A 20,924-nucleotide genomic window follows, 5' to 3' on the forward strand; every position below is an offset into this window, starting at 1 on the left:
TCCTTTAGAATTGTTACTTTTGAGAAGTTACCTTTTTTTGAGGAGTCTCAAGGCTTTTTGAGTTCTCTCTCTCCCTCCCTCTACGCCCCTTTCCCCCTTTTATTGTCCTTTCCCCCACCTATTTTTTTTTTTTGTAGCACCTTTACTTTGTCTCTTTTTAAAATACCTCATTATCATCTCTTGATGAAGCGCCTTGGTTTGGGATTTGCCATCTCAGTTTTTGGACGAGACACAGTCTCTTAGGAGGGAACCCGGGAAGTACCCACCTTATCTGGCTTCACAGTGAACCCTCACCCCTGTCCTTTTTTCGTTACTTACACCCGGCTAGCAGGCAGGTATGTCACCAGATTCTCCGCAGGCCAGAGGGCATAGAAACACCCAGAGACTGTAGTGGGTATTTATCAGGCCTAGTGAGGCCTCTCCCCACAGGTAGAATCATCTGTAGCTGTGTACACTCATGATGTTGGGTAAGTGGCTGGCACTAGGTGCCGTACATCTGATGGAGGGCATGGTGTGTGTCCTGCTTTGTGTAGCCATGCCCATATGGTGATTTTGGAATCCTTTGTGTAGCCTTTAACGTTGTCTATTGGCATGTTTTTGTCGTGACTGTCTTAGGTGGAGTCCACAGCAGTGCAGGTATTTCTTCATCCTTTGAGCTGGGCACCTGGTGGGAACTTTCAATTTGGAAAATCATGTTTCTGTCTCCAGGAAATTTCTTGTATGATTTATTTGATAATATCCAACCCCTGCCTTCCCCTACCTTTTTTTTCCCTCCTGTTTCTGTTCTTTAAAAAGCCTACAAGTCAGATATTGGGGCCATTTTGGATTGATACGCTGATATTCATCTTTTTCCTCCTTTTGCCCATTCTTTTATCCTTGTTGGATTTACTGGGAGATTTGCTTTCTACATTTTCTCCTCCTCCCCCTCCTGCTCCTCCTGCCCCTCTTCTCCCTCCTGCCCCCTTCCTCCTTCTCCTCTTCCTCCTCTTCCTGCTCCTCCTCCTCCTCCTCCTCTTCTTTTTTATTTTTTTGAGACTGAGTTTTGCTCTTGTTGCCCAGGCTGTAGTGCAATGGCACAATCTTGGCTCACTACAACCTCCACCTCGTGGGTTCAAGCGATTCTCCTGCCTCAGCCTCCCGAGTAGCTGAGATTACAAGTATGTGCCACCATGTCCGGCTAATTTTTTTGTATTTTTGATAGAGACGGGATTTCTCCATGTTGGTCAGGCTGGTCTCGAACTCCCGACCTCAGGTGATCCACTTGACTTGGCCTCCCATAGTGCTGGGATTCCAGGCGTGAGCCACCGCGCCCAGCTCTTCTTCTTTTTAAAATAAAAAAAAAAAACAAAACAAAACAGAGATAGGGTCTCACTAATGTTGCCCAAGTTGGTCTTGAACTTCCAGCCTTAAGCAGTCCTCCCACCTCAGCCTTCTGAAGTGCTGGGATTACAGGTGAGACCCACCGTGCCTTGCCTTTTTTTAATTTTTGTAGAGACAGGGTCTTGCTGTGTTTCCCAGGCTGGTATTTATTTTCCAACCCTTCTATAGAATGTCTCAATTTTACAATTGTGTTTTAATTTCCAAGAACGCTTTCTCATTCTTGGATGCTTATTTTTATTAGCATCCTCTCCTAGCTGCTGGTGGGTCGCTGGCAGCCTTTGGCGTTCCTTGGCTTGTAGGTGCATCACCTCAATCTCTGCCTTTATATTCACATGGCGTTCTTCCTGTATGCATGTTCACTTTGTCCAGACTTCTGTTTTTTAACGATGAACTCACTCTGTTCTCTCTAGGTTGGAGTGTAGTGGCATCTCGCTGTCATTACTGTTACTCACTGTTTCATTTATTTCTCCTCCACTTTCATCTCCTGCCAGGACAGGAAGTCACACTCACCACCTGCTTATTTTAGAGATTGCCTCACTGCCAAAGAAGATGACCTCCTGCTTCTGACTCCTTTGATCCTCTGCCTCGCCTCCCATGCGGAGCCACTCAAGGCCTCCTTTTATGAGGGATATCAACGACTGATTTCAGGCCAGCCCTAATGACCTCGTTTTAACTTGAATACCTCTGTAAAGATCCCTTTTCTAAATGAGGTCACATTCTGAGCTACTAGAGGTTAGGACTTCAGCCTTTCTGTTTTGGAGGATATAGTTCAACCCAAACAGTGGGATTTGAGAGTGGCGGTAACACATGTGGCATCCTCTGACAGGATGTCTAGTTATAGCAGTATTTTTAAAGATACTTTTAGTTATACCTGTCTTCACTCATGATCAGAAAGAAACTCTTAGGAAATAATTTTTAGATTACAACTGGAGATTTTTGTTCAGACTTGTGACTGCTAAAATTTTCTGCATGTTCCTGAATGTTTAATGACAGTATCTCAGTTGTCTCATTTTCACTCTTGCTTTGTTTCTAAAGTCATTTGAAGGTTGGCAAAATGACTAAAGAAGGAACAGCAGCAGTGTCTTACGAGAAAGTAAATCCTATCTATATCCTGGCATAGTTAGGTGAGCATGTTAGCCAGTTTCTCATGCTCTGTCCCTCCGTGTTATACTCTGATTTCTTTTTTCAGATATGAGCCTTCTTGGAGCTTTGTTGCTTTAAAATATATATATATATATATGTCATGTACTTTCCTGTTCTGGGCTCTACAGCCCTTTTCTTTACTTAAAGTGTCTCTTGCTGCTCTTCCTCCCTCTCCTCAGGCAGCAGCACCCTCTTTTATTTCCTTTATGATAGTTGTCCCAGCCTAACATATGTTTTGTTGTCTCTCTCCCTGCATTAGAATATAAGCACTACAAGGACAGGTACCTTGTCACCCAAGTTCACTGCTTGATCCCCAGCTCTCAGAATAGAATAGACACTGCTGTTGAACAGATCAGTGAGTGAAACAGGCTTTGTTTTCGGACTTTCAAGTGCTGTTTCGCCGACTTGCTGTTGCTCTTGGAAGTCCTTCTCTCTTGTTGAAGTAGCTTAGTATGCAAGTCAGCTTGTCATAACACACTGCTGCAGCCTTACTTGGCATTTGTTTTGCAAAACTACTTAAAAATAGCCTAAATCTGAGTGATTGGTGGCATTGATTGCAGCAGTGCCATTGGTACGGCCACAGCCTTTCCCTTTATCCACCCAAGTGTCCTCCCAGAGCCAGGAAAGGGAGGTCCCCCTCCTTACATTTCTGAAGATTCTGATGTGGTCCCAGTGGACACCATGCAGAATTTAATAAAGCAGGGCATGAAACTTGAACTGTGTTTTGATTGACATTGGGAAAGACTCCTCTGCAGACACACAGGCACAGGGTGCCTGGAGCTGCCTGGCACTGGGAACTCTCCCTCACGGTCACCATGTTCTGTTTAACTGAGACAAGGAGACACTTCTGGCACTTCCAAAGGAAAGAGTAGAGAAGTTGTGAATTCATGCTTACCGATCTAGCAGACTTACAGTAACAGACTTCTAGTCATTATGGAAAAGCCTGCTTTCCCCCTGCAGGAGCCATTCAACAGTGATGGATGCCATATGTAAGGTTGGTGAATTGTTTATGCAGCAGAAGTCACCTTTTGATCAGTATTGTGGCAGTCTTGGTTTCATTGTGGCACACTGCAGAGTTACGGGCATAGTGGCCTGGTATTCTGATGATGTCTTGAAAGTGACTGCTATAGCTTTGACTTCATTCATGTTCCTTTGAATTGGTTATGTTTAGAAATGGTTAGCACTGCCGGGTGCGGTGGCTCATGCTTGTAATCCCAGCACTTTGGGAAGCTGAGGTGGGCAGATCTCATGAGGTCAGGAGTTCAAGACCAGCCTGGCCAACGGAGTAAAACCCCATCTCTACTAAAAAAAAAACAAAAAAAAAACAAAAAACCAAAATGAGACCGGGTACAGTGGCTCAAGCCTGTAATCCCAGTACTTTGGGATGCCAAGGCTGGAGGATCACCTGAGGTCAGGAGTTCGAGACCAGCCTAGCCAACATGGCGAAACCCTGTTTCTACTAAAAATACAAAAATTAGCTGGGCGTGGTGGTGGGCACCTGTAATCCCAGCTACTCGGGAGGCTGAGGCAGGAGAATTGCTTGAATCTGGGAGGTGGAGGTTGCAGTGAGCCGAGATCATGCCACTGTACTCCAGCCTGGGTGAAGGAGTGAGACCCCATCTCAAAAAAAGAAAAAAAAGAAAGAAAAAGAAAAATATAAGCCTCCAAAAATGAAATGTACGTGTTTATGATATGTTGACACTGGCACCTCTTCCGCAGAAGTTTACCATTAGCAAGTACAGCAAACTTGGTGCCATTGTCAAGGCCTTTGTAGAACCAAATGATGCTTTGTTTGGAGAGGGTGGGATGTGGTTCTGTTGTTCTGGGATATATATGATATTCAATAGATAGATAAAGGTACTGGTCGGGCATGGTGGCTCACGCCTGTAATCCCAGCACTTTGGAAGGCTGAGGCAGGTGGATCATGAGGTCAGGAGATCGAGACCATCCTGGCTAACACAGTGAAACCCTGTCTCTAGTAAAAATACAAAAAATTAGCCGGGTGTGATGGCGGGCGCCTGTAGTCCCAGCTACTCGGGAGACTGAGGCAGGAGAATGACGTGAACCCTGGAGCTGCAGCTTGCAGTGAGCTGAGATGGCGCCACTGCACTCCAGCCTGGGCGACAGAGCTAGCCTCTGTCCCACCCAAAAAAAAAATTATCCTGGGAGGTAAGCATGTAATCATATCTTTTCTGCAGCATCACCATGCCTGTTGAAATGGAGATGTTGGATGATGTAATTGATGGATATTATAAAATAACCAATGTAACACTTTTATTTTTGGGACGGAGTTTCGCACTGTTGCCAGGCTGGACTGCAGTGGCGCGATCTTGGCTCACTACAACCTCCAACTCCTGGGTTCAAGCTATTCTCCTGCCTCAGCCTCCCGAGTAGCTGGGATTATAGGCATGCACCACCACACTCAGCTAATTTTTTGTATTTTTAGTAGAGACGGAGTTTCACCATGTTGGCCAGGATGGTCTCGATCTCCTGACCTCACGATCCACCTGCCTCGGCCTCCCAAAGTGCTGGGATTACAGGCGTGAGCCACTGCGCCCGGCCGTAACATTTTATTAGTAAGTCTAAAGTTTGCCCATAGAGCTAATTACCTCTGATTCTTCAGTTTTGCCCTCCATTATACACGTATAGTAAGGAAACTTGGTAGCCTGCTTAAACAATGTGACTGTGAAGGAACATGACTAAAAACTTGCACAATGAAATGTGCTTTGCACTTTAGGGGCAACATACACATTTTATCTATGCTGTCGTTCTGGAAAACATTTTGAAACACCCCTTCCTTTTTTTTTTTGAGACGGAGTCTCGCTCTGTTGTCCAGGCTGGAGTGCAGTGGCCGGATGTCAGCTCACTGCAAGCTCCGCCTCCCGGGTTCACGCCGTTCTCCTGCCTCAGCTTCCCGAGTAGCTGGGACTATAGGCGCCCGCCACCACGCCTGGCTAGTTTTTTGTATTTTTTAGTAGAGATGGGGTTTCACCGTGTTAGCCAGGATGGTCTCGATCTCCTGACCTCGTGATCCACCCGTCTCGGCCTCCCAAAGTTCCTTTTTAAATTGCTTTCAGAGTCTCACAATGTAACCTTTTATTCCCAGTGGTGGAAAATCTTTACCCTTCAAGGTAGATTAGGTTTTTGGAAATAGCTAGAAGCCATTCAAAGCAACATCTGATGAACCATTCACGTCAGATGAATTATATTTACTTTTGGAGTATAAGAGTCGTGTGACTATGTGGTATTGATACTCATTTTTATCCTGTGTAGCACCTAAATTAAATTTAAAGATAGTTCTTTCAGGAAGAAAGAAGAGCCCTCATGTCATGTTACACAGTGGTATATCAGTGGAATTAATTTATTGTAGCCTTCAGAGGTGATTGATTTAAAAGACAATATTCATGCTAGAGTGTAGATGTGACTAGACAGTTCTACACCAAAACTTGGAAGAAGAGAAAACACTGGGGACAAATAGGCTGAAGAGTGGGGTGCAGTTGGATGAGTCTTAAGGAATAGGGAAATGGTTTGGGAAGTTAAAACAGATGCACAGAGCTGATGATTGAAGCATTTAGATTTAGAAAGTCATTTGTTTTCCTTTCCAGGGTCCCTCATTATTAAATAGCTCCGTGATGGCTGGAATCCTATCCTAACAGTCAGCTGCTAAAGCACTTACTGTGGCATATGTCTTGGAACTCTTCAGTTCATTGTTCTTTTTTAATGAAAAGAAGAAAGAAAACTAGCATTTGTAAAGCAGCTAGTAGTTTCCAGGCACCACCTCATGGGATCCTCACAGCAGTCCTACCTGACAGGTGCTCTTAACCCTGCTATATGAAGGGGGCCTCTGAAGCTTAGGTCCAGCTGAAACGGAGGAAGGTTCCATCCTGGAGGTCCGTGGCAAGTGGGAGAGCTTTGGTGTAAAACTCTCCGTCTAAATTCAGCCAAGTCACGTGCTTGCCGGCCCACCCCTAACATGTTTGTGGGGACCCAGTCAGAACAGGCTTATCAATACAGGGCCACATATCATCTGTTTAAACCAGTGGTTCTCAGCTGCGGACAGTTTTGCCCCCCACTCCACCCCACCCCCGGGGACATTCAGAAATAACCAGAGACCTGTTTTTGGCTGTCATAACTGGGGAGGGTGCTACTGGCATCTGGTGGTTGGAGGCCAGGGATGCTACACTCCTCACCTCCCAAGCAAAGAATTATCTGACCAAAAATGTCAGTATGCTGAGAAAACCTGTATCTAAACTATTAAAAGCCGTAAATCCAAAGAAAAGATAATTGTTCGAGGGGATGGATAGCCCGTTTACCCTGATTTGAGCATTACACATTGTATACATGTATAAAATATTATTACATGTCCTCCCCAACTATGATATATCATTAAAAAAATTTTTTTACAGGTATAAATCCAGTCACCACCCCCATGGCCTGGCCTCCATGGCCACCAGTGACCCTGCAGAAGCCTTGTCCTTTGCCAGCTGCCCTGGGGAGCCTGAGCGTAGGTCTGCTGCGCAGATCTACACTGACTTGCAGGGCACAGGTCTGGAGCAGCTTGGCTTGTGATAACCACCTGTTCCCTTATCTAAATTGTCTTCAAAAAACTTTCCTAGAGATCTGAAATGAATCAGAAAAATGCTTACTGCCTTCGTATTTTGGGTTCGTGATACACAGAGCCTTCTAAAGTGCAGGACCTAGGACTAAAGGCAGTATTGGTACCTGAGACATTATAGTCACGGGGGAAGTTCTTGAATGATAGGCGTACATTTATGTACAGTCTGCACTACTTCATTTTAAGGGCTGTTACTGTGTAATGTAAGGCTAGATTGAGCATGTTTTAACTACTTTGACTTCGAGGTGATTGACTTGTTCAATATGTATATGCTCTCATCTTTCAAATAGCAGTGTGGTTTAGAACCAGGGGTTCTTTACTTGCAGTCTGAAGACTAACCATAGTGGGGTTCCATCGGATCCTCTGAGCACAGATCTGTGTATGGTTGTATGGGTATGCATGTATGCTGCTGGTTTGCATGTTTTCTGTAAAGAGGGTATATTGCAAAGCTTAGTTGGGTTCTCAGAAATGAGGGTGGCACAAACTACTCACGGGCTATATATTCTCTAGGGTTACTTCTAGATGTTTAGAAGCTGAAATTAGGAATTTGCGTTGAGATCAGAAGTGAATTTGTTGTGGTCCAATGTAATTTTTGACAGAAGGAAGAAGCTCTCTGTTGTGTGTAGGTATACATAAAATGAAAGTTACATGTAATTTTTTGTTGAAATTACTACTGTGGAATCACCAAGCTCATGGTAAAAACAAAGTTGTGGGAAATACTTTGCTTTGTACTTAGTAGAGTTGAACGCTCAGAAAGCCATGGTGTTCGAAATGTCAGATTGTTTTACCTAGAAGGATACATAGAAATTGTCTAGAAATTCACTTTTTGAGTGAGGAAATTGAGGGCTAATGATCTTCAATGAGTTGTTTGAATAACCTAGGAAGTTTGTAACAGTATAGGAATAGAAGATGATATTTATAGCCAAAAATGAATATATTCTTATTTTAAACTGTGGACTGTATTGACATTGCTTTACTTTTCAATTAGAGTTTTATTGCATAATTTTATTCCTATTTTTCTTCTTCTACCTTTTTTCCTTCTTCCTTCTTCTTTCTTCCTTTTCTTCTTTATTTTCTTCCTCCATCAGGGCCTCGCTGACTTTCCCAGGCTGGAGTGCAGTGGTGTAAACATGGCTCACTGCACGCTCAACCTCCTGAGCCCAAGCCATCCTCCCTCCTCAGCCTCTGAGTACTACAGATGCCCACCACCGCACCTGGCTAATAATAGTTAAAATTTTTTTTTTTTTTTTTTGAGACAGAGGTTTGCTCTGTCGCCCAGGCTGGAGTGCAGTGTCACTATCTCAGCTCACTGCAAGCTCCGCCTCCTGGGTTCACGCTGTTCTCCTGCCTCAGCCTTCCAAGTACCTGGGACTACAGGTGCCCGCCACCATGCCTAGCTAATTTTTTTTTTGTATTTTTAGTAGAGACGGGATTTCAGTGTGTTAGCCAGGTCAGTCTTGATCTCCTGACCTCATGATCCGCCCTCTTCGGCCTCCCAAAGTGCTGGGATTACTGGCATGAGCCACCGTGCCCGACCTAAAATTTTTTTATAGAGATGAGATCTCACTACTGTGTTGCCCAGGCTGATCTTGAACTCCTGGAACTCAAGTGATCCTCCCACCTTGGCTTCCCAAAGTTTTGGGATTACAGTTGTGAGCCACCACGCCTGGCCCCATTGCATAATTTTCTAATTGTAGTAAGATTCAACCATTTTTGAATGTATGATTTCGTGGTATTAACTACATTTAGTATGTTGTACAACCATCACTGCTATTTCCAAAATTTTTCATGACCCCAAACTCTGTAACCATTAAGCAATAACTCTCCATTTCCTCCAGTCCCTGGTAACCTCTAATCTACCTTTTATTTATGAATTTGCCTATTCTAGATATTTCACATAATTGGAATCATATGATATTTGTATCAGACTTATTTCTTTTAGCATGTTTTCAGGGTTCATCCATGTTGTGGCATGTATCAGAACTTCCCTTATTTTCATGACTGAGTAATATTCCATTGCATGGATATAACACATTTTGTTTCTCCATTCATCTGTTAATGGACAGTTGTGTTGTTTCCACATTTTGGCTGTTGCGAATAATGCTGCCATGAACACTGGTATACAAATGTCTGTTTTCAGTTCTTTTGTGTATATACCTGGGAGTGAAATTGCTGGATTATATGGCAATTCTATATTTATTTTTTATTTTATTATTATACTTTTTTTTTTTTTTTGAGATGGAGTCTCACTCTGTCACCCAGGCTAGAGTGCAGTGGCACTGTCTCAACTCACTGCAACCTCCATCTCCGGCGTTTGGCAGTTCTCTACCTCAACCTCCTGAGTAGCTGGGATTACAGGCGCCTGTCACCACGCCCAGCTAATTTTTGTATTTTCAGTAGAGATGGGGTTTTACCATCTTGGCCAGGCTGATCTTGAACTCCTGACCTCATGATCCACCCACCTCAGCCTCCCAAAGTGCTAGGATTATAGGCGTGAGCCACTGTGCCCGGCCTTATTATTTTTTGAGACAGGTCTCACTCTGGCGCCCAGGCTGGAGTGTAGTGACATGGTCTTGGCTCATTGCAGCCTCGACCTCTTGGGCTCAAGCAGTCCTCCCACCTTAGCCTTCTCAGGAGCTGCGATTATACGTGCACACCACCACGCCTGGCTTATTTTGTTTATTTTTTGTAGAAACAGAGTCTCACTATGTTGCTGAGGCTGGTCTCTAACTCCTGGGCTCACATGATCCTCCCACCTTAGTCCCCCACAGTGTGAGCCCCTGTGCCTAGCCTCGTAATTCCATATTTAGCTTTTGAGAAACCACCAAACTTGTTTTCTACAGTGGTTACACCATTTTACATTCTCACCAACAGTGCGCAAGTGTTTCAGTGTCTCCAGTTTTCTTTCTAACATATATTTTCTCTTTTTAAAAAACATTGACAATTTTATTTTCATATTTCACAATATAAATAAAAACTGCACTTTTTTTGTCCCACTTCTCTACTCCAAAACTATTGTCTCTTTAATAGGAAGGGGGAGCACCTTTTCTGTATCAGCCTGTGAAGAAAACACCCAGAGTCACAGCATTGTAATCTCCTGGTGAAGTAGAACAAGTAATATAAAACTGATATGGGGAGGCCTCCCCTCTATCCTTTCTGTCTGCTCGAGTCATTCTGGGCCAAGTGGGCACCATCATGGGACAAGCAAGAGGTCTCATCATTGGGGGCCCAGGCATCATTGGCATGTGGCTTCCCATGGGCAGCCTCATTCCAGGAGCAGGTCCCACTGGCATCATCCTAGGAGGGGGCCCCATATGGGCTGCTGGCATCATACCAGGGTGAGGAGGACCCAGAAGACTGGAGGGAGGTGGTATCATTGTTCCTGCCGGCGGAGCAACAGAGATTGAAGTAGGAAATATCTTTCCTTGTTGAAATGCAACCCTTGTTTTGTCAGTCAGGCTCTGAGCCTGTTCTTCCATCCATTTCTAATAGTAATCTTGCACATTCTCTCTCTGTTTCCTACCACTGCAGTATGTCTTTCTCATAAATGGAGAGTCGTGGGTGAGGCATGTATTGCAGCAGTCACAGTCATTGGCCACTCTGTTCCCTTTTTACAGAAACAGTAGCCATCATAGTGGGTATGAATTGGTATCTCATTGTGGTTTTGATTTGCCTTTCTCTGATGGTTAATGATGTTGAGCATCTTCTCATGTATTTATTTGCCATTTTGTCTGTCTTCTTTGAAGAGGGGTTTATCTAGATCCTTTGTCCATATTTTAATTGAATCGTTTGTCTTTTGTTGTACAAATTTTTAAATGTATTCTGGAGTTAAACTCCCCGATTTGCAAATATTTTACATTCTGTCTGATGTCTTTTTCTTGATAATGTCCTTTGATACAGAAAAAGTAATTTGAGTGAGATTCAGTTTATCTACTTTTTTTTTTTTTTTTTTTTGTTACTCATGCTTTTGGTGTTACATCTGAGAATCCTTTGCCAAATCCAAGATCTGTGTTTTCTTCTAAGAGTTTTATGGTTTTAGGTCACTGGTCCATTTTGAGTTAATATTTTAATACAGTGTAAAGTAGGGTTCCGATTCATTCTTTTGCATATAGAAACTTAGTTGTCTCAGCACCATCTGTTGAGGAGACTATTCTTTCTACCATGCAGTGGATTTGGCACTCTTGTCAAATCTCAATTGGTCATAAATGTTTGGGTTTATTTCTGGACTCTCAAGTCTATTCAGTTGGTCTATATGTCTGTTTTATGTCAGTACCACACTGTTTTGATTACGGTAACTTTTTTTTTTTTTTTTTTTTTGAGACAGAGTCTTACTCTGTCACCCAGGCTGGAGTACAGTGGTGCAATCTCGGCTCACTGCAGCCTCCGCCTCCTGGGTTCAGGTGATTCTCCTGCCTCAGCCTCCCGAGTGGCTGGGACCACAGGAGCCTGCCACCACACCTGGCTAATTTTTGTGTTTTTTGTAGAGATAGGGTTTCACCGTGTTGGCCAAGCTGGTCTCAAACTCCTGACCTCAAGTCATCTGTGCACCTTGGCCTCCCAAAGTGCTGGGATTATAGGTGTGAGCTACTGCACCCAGCCTGATTACTGTAACTTTATAATAGTTTTGAAATCAAGAAATGGAAGTCTTCCAACTTCACTCTTTTTAATATTATTTTGGCTAGTCAGGGCCCCTTGTAACTCCATATGAATTTGAGGCTTTGGGAATTCTGATAGAGATTCCCTTGAATTAGAAGATCGCTTTAGGTAATATTGGCATCTTAACGATATTGAGTCTTCCTATTCATGAACACGGATGTCTTTCTATTACTGAGGTTATCTTTTAATTTTTTTGTCAGTGATTTTTCAATTTTAGTTGTACAAGCTTTCACCTCCTTGGTTAAATTTATTCCTAGGCATTTTTTTCTTTTAGATGCATTGCATAATGTTTGAGATTTTAAAAATACTTAGCATAGTAAATCTGAATTTCAGCTTAAATAATGAGTCTAAGAAGGTACTGTGGAAGACATCTTGAGTTCTAGCTGGTTTGTCCTTGGATATTTAAATAACCTCTCTCTAAACCTCCATTTCTTCATCTGTAAAATATAGAGATAAAGCAAATCTGTCTTTCATGAAAATTGTGTAGATCAGAGATAATATATGCAAAGGATTAATTCCAGGATGTGGCTTAGAGTAAATACTAAATAAATAGTGCTTGGCTGCCCCGATTGTGTTTTCTTCTATGATTTCAATATAAATACCTATGTTGTACTTGAAGTATACTTTTTAAAATTGAATACAATTAATTCGTTGCAAAGGCTAAAGATTTTTACACAAACTAAATGCCCTGTTCCTGGGAGAACCTTTTTGTGTAAAGTATGCTGAGTCTGGAAGAAAAATAAAATGAAATGTCACACTTGTTCTGTTTCAGTGGTGCTTTATCCTTAGAAGAGGGTGCATTTCTTCTAATGTTGTTGCAACTTTCAGATGCCTCTTTGCTTTTTGAATCCTGGGTCTTGACGTTACAAGGTTAAATCTTAGACATTACCAGCATTTAACTTGAAAGACTAGCAAAGCTGACTAACTTTTCCCCTTTTACTACTTAGTGCATTGAAGCTTTACCCTCACTGGAGAATGCAGTTACTGCCACCATCTGGAATTGGATTCATCTGTATGTGTAGAATATAACTTATGTATACAACTGAGTATCAGTGTTTCAGTTTTTTTCTTACACATCTTAGTCGAGCTTTGGATTGAAGTAGGCAGATTCACTAAGTGTAATCTGAGAATTCAGTTACTTTTCATTTTAATTTAAATTTCACCAGTTAAATAAAATTCTTCATAACAGACTTAAATATAGCATTAGAATTTCTAAACATTGTGAAACTAAATTCTTTATTCTCATAGCAAAGTATATTAGTCATTTTTGCTGTTTCTCCTGAAGAGCACAAATGAGTCTGCATTCAAGAATATGGAATGTTGTACGTTCTGATGGGGAAATAGAGTGACAGAATAGAGTCAGGTTGAGGAGCATGGAAGTTTGAAAAAGAACCAGAAATTGGGAGAGAGAACTGACCACAGAAACAAATGAGGGTTGCCAGATTCAATGGGAACCTTCCATTGAAGGTTACAGATCAGTAATTTATACTGTTACCCATCTGGCCTGCTGGCAGCACTCGTGATTATTCTTTTTTTTTTTTTTGACAGTCTCGCTCTGTTGCCCAGGCTGCAGAACAGACAGTCTCGCTCTGTTGCCCAGGTGTGATCTCGGCTCACTGCAACCTCCGCTTCCAGGGTTCAAGCGATTCTCCTGCCTCAGCCTCCCGAGTAGCTGGGATTACAGGCATGAGCCACCACACCCAGCTCATTCTTGTATTTTTAGTAGAAATGGGGTTTCACCATGTTGGCCACGCTGGTCTTGAACTCCTGAGCTCAAGCGATCCACCCACCTGGTTTCTAAGTACAGTACTTAACATTACAGCAGCCGTTCATTTCTATAGATGGAAGAAGGTGGCAGAAAGAAGAGTACCAGCTAATTACAAGTATCTTTTAAATTAAATAATTTTAAGTAATTGTTTGAAAGAGATCACAGCAACAGAATAATTTAAATAACCTTCACCAGTTTTTCACGTGGTTGAGAAAATCTTGAGTTAGAACTGTTGTGGGGAACCAGCTGTAGAAGAGAAAATTGGAGTCAGAGATGGACCTGAAATGTCCACATGAAAAAAACAAGTAAAGGAATGAGAGGATGAGGGGTTCCTACATGGTGCCGATACATTTTGTGATAATTTTCACTTATATTTTCTTTGGATTGTCTTAATGATGTAATCAACTCTTGCTCACCTTCATTTGTTATTTGTTGCTCTTTTTGGGGGGCAAGCTTTAAACTGTCTCACTTATTGATCTGGAGTATAGGAACCCAGCACTGACTTCTTCCAGTACCTTCACTTGGCCTCACTGTTGTGATGCACTGGGCCACCCCTATTATTGAGTCTATAACAAGTAATTTGTTTCTGAGAAGATTAAAGCACTACACTTTGAAAATTATTTAGTGTTTTAAAATTTGACGATAGTAAGACTTGCATTTCAACAGGATTTTTTGAGTTTGAATGAAATGGGGGTAATATAACCCTAGTACAGAAAATCGTATACTTAACGGTGTCATCACTGTGCAGACTGCTGTTCAGAGGTGAAATGGGAGAAGAAAAAGACACATTTAAACAGAAACCATTATGCAATTAACAGGCCCCCTCTTCACCCCCGACCTCCACCCCTGTCAAGCAACTGAGGTCTCAGGACTCCTGCCTGAGCAGAACAGAGGGTTTTCCATTTCTTTTGACTTCAATTTGTTGAAAACGTTGTCCAAAAGTTGTGACACAAGTCAGGCCATAATTCTTCTGATCCATAATTAGGCTGTTTAGCTTTACTCTCTTAATGTTCAGATACACTTGACTGCTACAGCCGGGCAACTCTCGGTATTGTCTCTCTCGTCTCCAAATAGTGGGTAAAAGCTTGACCTCGAACATTTGTGTTGGAAGGGTTAGACCACAGAGTTTGTTTGGTCCTAAGCTCCTTAAACTGCGATGTGTACACCGAACATATTCTGATTCTTACAGTAAACGTGTTGCATTAAGCTTTGAACTTGGTAGAAGAAAGCTTTGGCCAGTTAGTCTTTTTTTTTTTTTTTTCCTCATTAAAAAAATAGACTTATCAGAATAGACTACGAAATGTGTGAATTTTAAAGATAAATGACAAGTCTTCAAAGAAGTTTATCTTTGCGAGAGTCACTTTAAGCTGGGCCTCTGACCTCAGGAGACCCTCCCTTGTTTTTCCTCTTCTGTTCCTGGAGGACGATCTGTTTGCATTTGATTATTCCCTCGCAGGTCAGTGAAATTGCCAGCCACTAGCTGTCTTGTTTAGAATTTTGAGATTGTATGAGGATATTATGAAACACTGGAACTTGAGTACACTATATAACCATTGCCCAATGAGCAGTTAAACTACAAATGTTTGAGAAACCCAAGAATGGTAGCAAGAGGACTTTTATCTTGGTTTTGAATAAAAAGTCAGTCCCTTTGGGGTTGTTTTCATAAACAGTGAATTATAAGTGATTCCATTTAGGAGAAGAAACACTTCATGTGCTTTAGTGTAGATGGTGAGAGCCATTTGGCTCTAAATGAAAACATTTGTTTCAGGTGAGCCATGGTCTTTTACATGTTCCCTTTGTCATGAGGGGCCTTGAAAATGCAGAAATGCACCTAAGTTCTTCACTATAGAAGAATTCTGGTGGGTGTTATGAAATTCTTTGTCATTGAGGTTATAAAATCTTTTCATGATTTTTAAATAATCAAAACTTAGTTTTGTCACATCTTCATTGGTAATCCAGGAGCAAGGTGTTGTGTTACCACAGTGTGGCCACTGGGGGGAGTACGGTTATTTTCATGTTTTATGGTAAAATAACATACTTGTGGTGTAAAGGTATTTCTGTTGAACCAGCTTAGTACAGCTTCAGATAAGCAAATTCTAGCTAGAAAGTTTTAAATAAATCGTTACATCCTCTAAAAAAAGCCCTGTATACCAATACTTATGGGATTAGTAGTAGAAAAAACAAAAACAAAGAAGGTGTATATTTAGCATCGTTGTAAGTTGTGGAATCTGAACAAGATTCTGTTTTTCCTAACTAGCATTTTAGCTTTGTTTCCCTAAGTTAGACTTTTTTTTTAAAGAGTTAAGTCTTGGGAAAAAGACTTCCAAATTCTATACACTTTTAAAAAAAAGATCATTGAAGATATTATGCAAAAGTAAAAAGTAGCTTTTCTAAGTATTCATTTATTTTTATTTTAGCCTGTAGAGAAAAAGTTTGACAATACAGTAACATTTTCCTTTGAAAATCTTGGTTGTGATTTTAACATTTATCCATCAAGACTGAAAAATGTCACCTTACAGATGGGGGGCTGGAAGCAGAACTTTGGCTACCAGCCTTTAAGGTCAGGGTGATCCACAGGTGGCCATAGGAGGAAACTGTAGGTGTGTGCCTGTTGGCAACACAGATGTTTAGAAAATGAGCTCACTTCTGATGGGTCCATAGTACATGTTCCTTGCGGTCAGGACATTCTGGGAGTCATCAGCTAAAACAAGGAAACAATACAAACACTAGCAGGAAACCCCAAATGACTGGCCTCGGCACTCCGCTTGTTGTGTAAGTTGTGTTGTAGGCAAGAGTTGCTGAACAGAATTCTACCCACTGACCTCTCCTGCTGGATCTCCACCACGCCTCACTTGCTAAGCCTTTGCTCCTGCCTTTTGTCAGCCTCCTCCTGCCGATCCCCAGCATGTTCTCTCTTGGTCTCTGCTTGGCATAACACAAAAAGGCACTGACTCAGAAACTGGGAGGCTTCTTGTCCTGGCACCTTTGTTGACCAATTGGGTGACATTGGGCTAATTTCCTGATCTCTTTGTGGACCTTAGTTTACTCACATTTAAAATGGATATGGCTTTTGTCTTTCTTCTTTCCACCCTCCTCACGGGTTTCCCCTTCTGCTATCCATTTGAATGTTTTCTCATCTCTTCTACATTTTATTTCCTCTGCCCCTCTAACTTTTCTTTTTTTCACCTTCTTAGGTTTCTCTTTAGTCTCTCTTTCTCCTGCTAGCCTCCCCTTCTTGCTGACCTCTGACTTTTTCCACTTTTCTCCACCGGCAGCACCCCAATATCCGGTTTTTATCACTACCATCTGATGCCAAGGATCCTGAGCTGCAGTAGTTCATGGATGAAGAGATTTAAATTTTATTCATTGCATAAAATTTAGACCATAAAAACCTAAACCATTCTTTTCTGAAAGTAGGAGTTTGTGTACCTGATGTGTATTGAATTAGATTGCAAGTGACTGGGCACTTTGGTGTACTGCAGGCCACGTTACTATCTGCTGGGCTAGAAGGCAAGCAGGAAAACATGCTGCGTGCAAGATAAGTTTTGCCATTTCTAATTTTGATGAAATAGGTTTTTAATTCGGCCACTTAACATTTTTATTATATGAACCTTTGTGGTGTGTTACTGTATTAAACATCACCAAACACCTATTGCTTGGTCAGATATTTGAAAATTTTGTCTTTTGTGAAGTTGAGATGCAGAGAAAAAGGTTTAATGTGAAGATCATTAAATGGATGTGGATCAGCTAGTGTATTGTTGATGAATTAAATACTTTAAAGGAATGATGGGCCGGGCGTGGTGGCTCAAGCCTGTAATCCCAGCACTTTGGGAGGCCGAGACGGGTGGATCACAAGGTCAGGAGATCGAGACCATCCTGGCTAACACGGTGAAACCCCATCTCTACTAAAAAATACAAAAAACTAGCCGGGCGAGGTGGCGGGCGCCTGTAGTCCCAGCTACTCGGGAGGCTGAGGCAGGAGAACGGCGTAAACCCGGGAGGCGGAGCTTGCAGTGAGCCGAGATCCGGCCACTGCACTCCAGCCTGGGCGACAGAGCGAGACTCTGTCTCAAAAAAAAAAAAAAGGAATGATGAACAGTCCAGTTGTCCTCAGTTCTTCCTTACCTGTAACTTGCCTGAATGTCCTTTTCCCCACCTTGTTCTCAAGATTTTCTCAGGGTTTTAGAGCAGCATTGTCCAATAGAAATATAATGTGAGCCACATGTGTAATTTCAAATTTTCTAGTAATCACATTTTAAAAAGTGGAAAAAGAAAAAACTAGGTAAAAGTAAATGTAATACCTTATTTAACTCAATATATCCAAAATATCATTTAAATATGTAGTATATATTAGAAATTATGAGATTATTTTATTCTCTTTTCATTCTTAGTCTTGGGAATCCAGTGTGTACATTACACTTGGAGCACACTGCAGTTGGTGCTGGCCTGATTGCCAGTGCTCAGTAGCCACATGTGGCTAACGGCTGTTTGTGATGAACAGCACAATCCTAGACAATGGTATGAAAAAAATAGTATATCTTAATTCAGAAATCTAGTATGTTTGTCCATGTGAGTTAAGTGTGCTTTCGGTTTTTAGAAAAATTCAGTTGAAATTACTATGTGTTGACTTATTGAGAGCTGCCAAAGAAATACCAGGAATGTTTGAATTTTACAGTGTTGCATTATCATATTCTTGAAATGAAGTAAATTCTGCTTGTTATATCCAGTGCTGAGCAGGATGCCTCCCAGAATTGTGAGAATGTCTTGGGTCATGCCAGTCTGACAAAGTCAAAGTGTTCATTAGTTGGGCTCTTTGAAGCATGTCATCTGGCTGACTTTGGGAAGCTCCCTGCTGCTGGGAAAATGTATGTAAATGACTTCCCTTACATGATTAGCTTACATAAGATCAGTCTCCATATGTATAGTAGCTGTTTTAATTTCTAAAAAATGAGGATGTGATTGGTTTAGAGAATCATTAACTCAATCCCTGTCCTGTGTGATGGAAGCTGCAGTGGCCATCATGTGATTGGGCAGGTCTTGGTGCCTATCAGTGTAAACACATGGCACAACCTGTCCCATGCCCCTGCTTATCTCCTTCGGGGAGAAGGGGTTGAGGCATTTTGAGCAAATCTCATTGGTAAACTTGTGTATGCATTGCTTTTTTTTTTGTTAGAACCATTTCCTTTCTGTTTTAGCCATATAACTGTGTCTGCAAGTGGTTTGTACTCAGTTTATCAAGAGAGCAGCTTTCTGTTTTGATTATACACCTTCATCTCTGAAAAAAGACATGCTAGTTGATTTTCAAGATGTTTTACTTAGAAGATGATAAGGAAGATGAGGAGGTTTGTGAAGGCTCATTAAGTAAAACTCAAGATGTTTACCATGACAAGTCCCCTCCTGGTATCCTGGTGAGTTACATCTCCCAATGTGCCTCTTCCCTTCCCTGCTTGCTCAATCTGGACACTACTGAGAGAAGAGGGGACGGCACCCACAAAACAAAAAGGCTAATTAATGTCCTTTCTTAGGAAAATGTTGTGGTGAATTTTATTAACTTCTAAGTGCTATGTTGAACAGAAGTCTTTGGCTACCTACCCTGCTTCATTCACTGTACCGTCTTTCTACTGTCTCTATTTGTTGTTATTTAACAAAAGACTTTTTTTCCTAGGGAAAAAATGAAGTTGCTGTTTTAAACTGAGAATTTTTAAAAATTACGTTTCAAAAATAGTATATTTGGTTTCACATGCTCTTTGCATTTAAGTGTAGTAGTAAAAATCATATAAAAGTGTTACAGTTTTTGTTGGCCTAGCCATAATTATTGGAATGGTAAACTAATATCTTGAAGCTGACGTTGTATTTGGATATATTATAGAGGGTGGCTGCAGGTGCTTTCTTCTGTGATCATAAACAAGAAATTTTTGTAAGCTTGATATACATGGGGAAAATATAAATTGTCTGAACTTTTTTAATCCAGAGTTTTCTCTCTTGTTACAAGATATAACTTAGAACAAGTTGTATAAGCTTAATGTAAGTCCCAGAAATCTGCATTAAGGAAACAAAATCAATTGACTTGAGGACAGTGTAACTCTACCTGTGGAAGCTTTCCTTTAAAAATAGTAAGAAGTAAACACGTATTTTCAAGATTATTTTTTTAAAATTAAGGATGGATTTTTTTTTTTTTTTTTTTTTGAGACGGAGTCTCGCTCTGTCGCCCAGACTGGAGTGCAGTGGCCGGATCTCAGCTCACTGCAAGCTCCGCCTCCCGGGTTTACGCTATTCTCCTGCCTCAGCCTCCCGAGTAGCTGGGACTACAGGCGCCAGCCACCTCGCCCGGCTAGTTTTTTTGTATTTTTTAGTAGAGACGGGGTTTCACCGTGTTAGCCAGGATGGTCTCGATCTCCTGACCTCGTGATCCGCCCGTCTCGGCCTCCCAAAGTGCTAGGATTACAGGCTTGAGCCACCGCGCCCTGCCAAGGATGGATATTTTTATGAAAACAAGCGTAAAATCAGTGAGACAAAAATTAGTTTCTAAAATCTGTGGCTCATAATCTGATTTTAGTTTTAAGGTTATACAAATGTTTATTATCTTTAAAAATGTTATCACACTCTGCTTTTTGCTTTTGGATCTGTTAGTAAAAGTGTGCTTGTTCAGAGTTCTCAGGGACTAATGGGAAGACGTGGTTTGAATATGAATGGAAGAGTCAGGTGCTAATAAGGGAGGCAGTTTGCTTTTGAAATCAACATTTTAATATTATAGAGTGTATACACATACAGGCTGACTCACATTTGTTAAGGTCAGAAGGGAGAATAGAGAACCTTGCTGACTTTTTACGAAATACTTTAAAAATTATTCATTGATTAAGTAGCACTAACACACATAAACTGTCCGTCACAGGAAGTTCTTAGGACTTGTGTCTGCTGGTGTTTTCCAGAAAGAGGTCAAGGGGTGTTTGCTTAGGCTGCATTCTATTAACGGTTCGGTTTTATGTTGCCATTAGAACATTGAAGTCTAGTGAGTCACCTCCCTGTCCCATGAGAAACATGAGTTTTCTTAATGCTGACGTTTGGGATAAGGATCTGATATCTGCTTAGTAGCCTGGAATGATTACATAGGAGTTTGACTTTAGAACCTGGGTGTGTGTGGTGAGAGGGAGAACCCTGTTTTTCAGGGTCCAGGCCTTCTGTGACCTGAACACTCCTTACAAGTCACATCCTTTCTGAGCACCCCTCTTGTAAGGTGACAGTTTAAGTTTTGAAAGAGTCTTTCCTCATGGTTTTGTGATTTGGGAATATAAAGGCATCATCTCATGATTTAGAAAACCATGAGAAGATTTCTGTGCTTTGTTAGAAACGTGGAAATTTCAA

At 41.5% G+C, this 20,924-nt stretch overlaps 1 protein-coding gene and 1 pseudogene across 3 annotated transcripts in view; one reads left to right on the forward strand and one right to left on the reverse strand.

Annotated features, from left to right (window-relative positions):
• Positions 1-20,924, forward strand: part of LPIN2 (lipin 2) — a 94,576-nt gene that overhangs the window by 13,570 nt on the left and 60,082 nt on the right. Inside the window, exon 1 of one of the 3 annotated variants that reach the window (XM_009192471.4) lies at positions 17,946-18,970. The exons of 1 other annotated variant lie outside the window; for it this stretch is intronic. In XM_009192471.4, the coding sequence (XP_009190735.1) occupies positions 18,869-18,970 (102 nt within the window). In that variant the 5' untranslated portion in view covers positions 17,946-18,868. Of the gene's footprint in view, positions 1-17,945; positions 18,971-20,924 lie in introns of those variants that run through there. One more of the 3 variants, XM_009192470.4, reaches the window with a different exon arrangement.
• On the reverse strand, positions 10,192-16,902 carry LOC103879592 (annotated as a pseudogene).

This window comes from Papio anubis, chromosome 19 (assembly GCF_008728515.1).
Source record: "Papio anubis isolate 15944 chromosome 19, Panubis1.0, whole genome shotgun sequence".
Classification (NCBI taxonomy): Eukaryota; Metazoa; Chordata; class Mammalia; order Primates; family Cercopithecidae; genus Papio; species Papio anubis.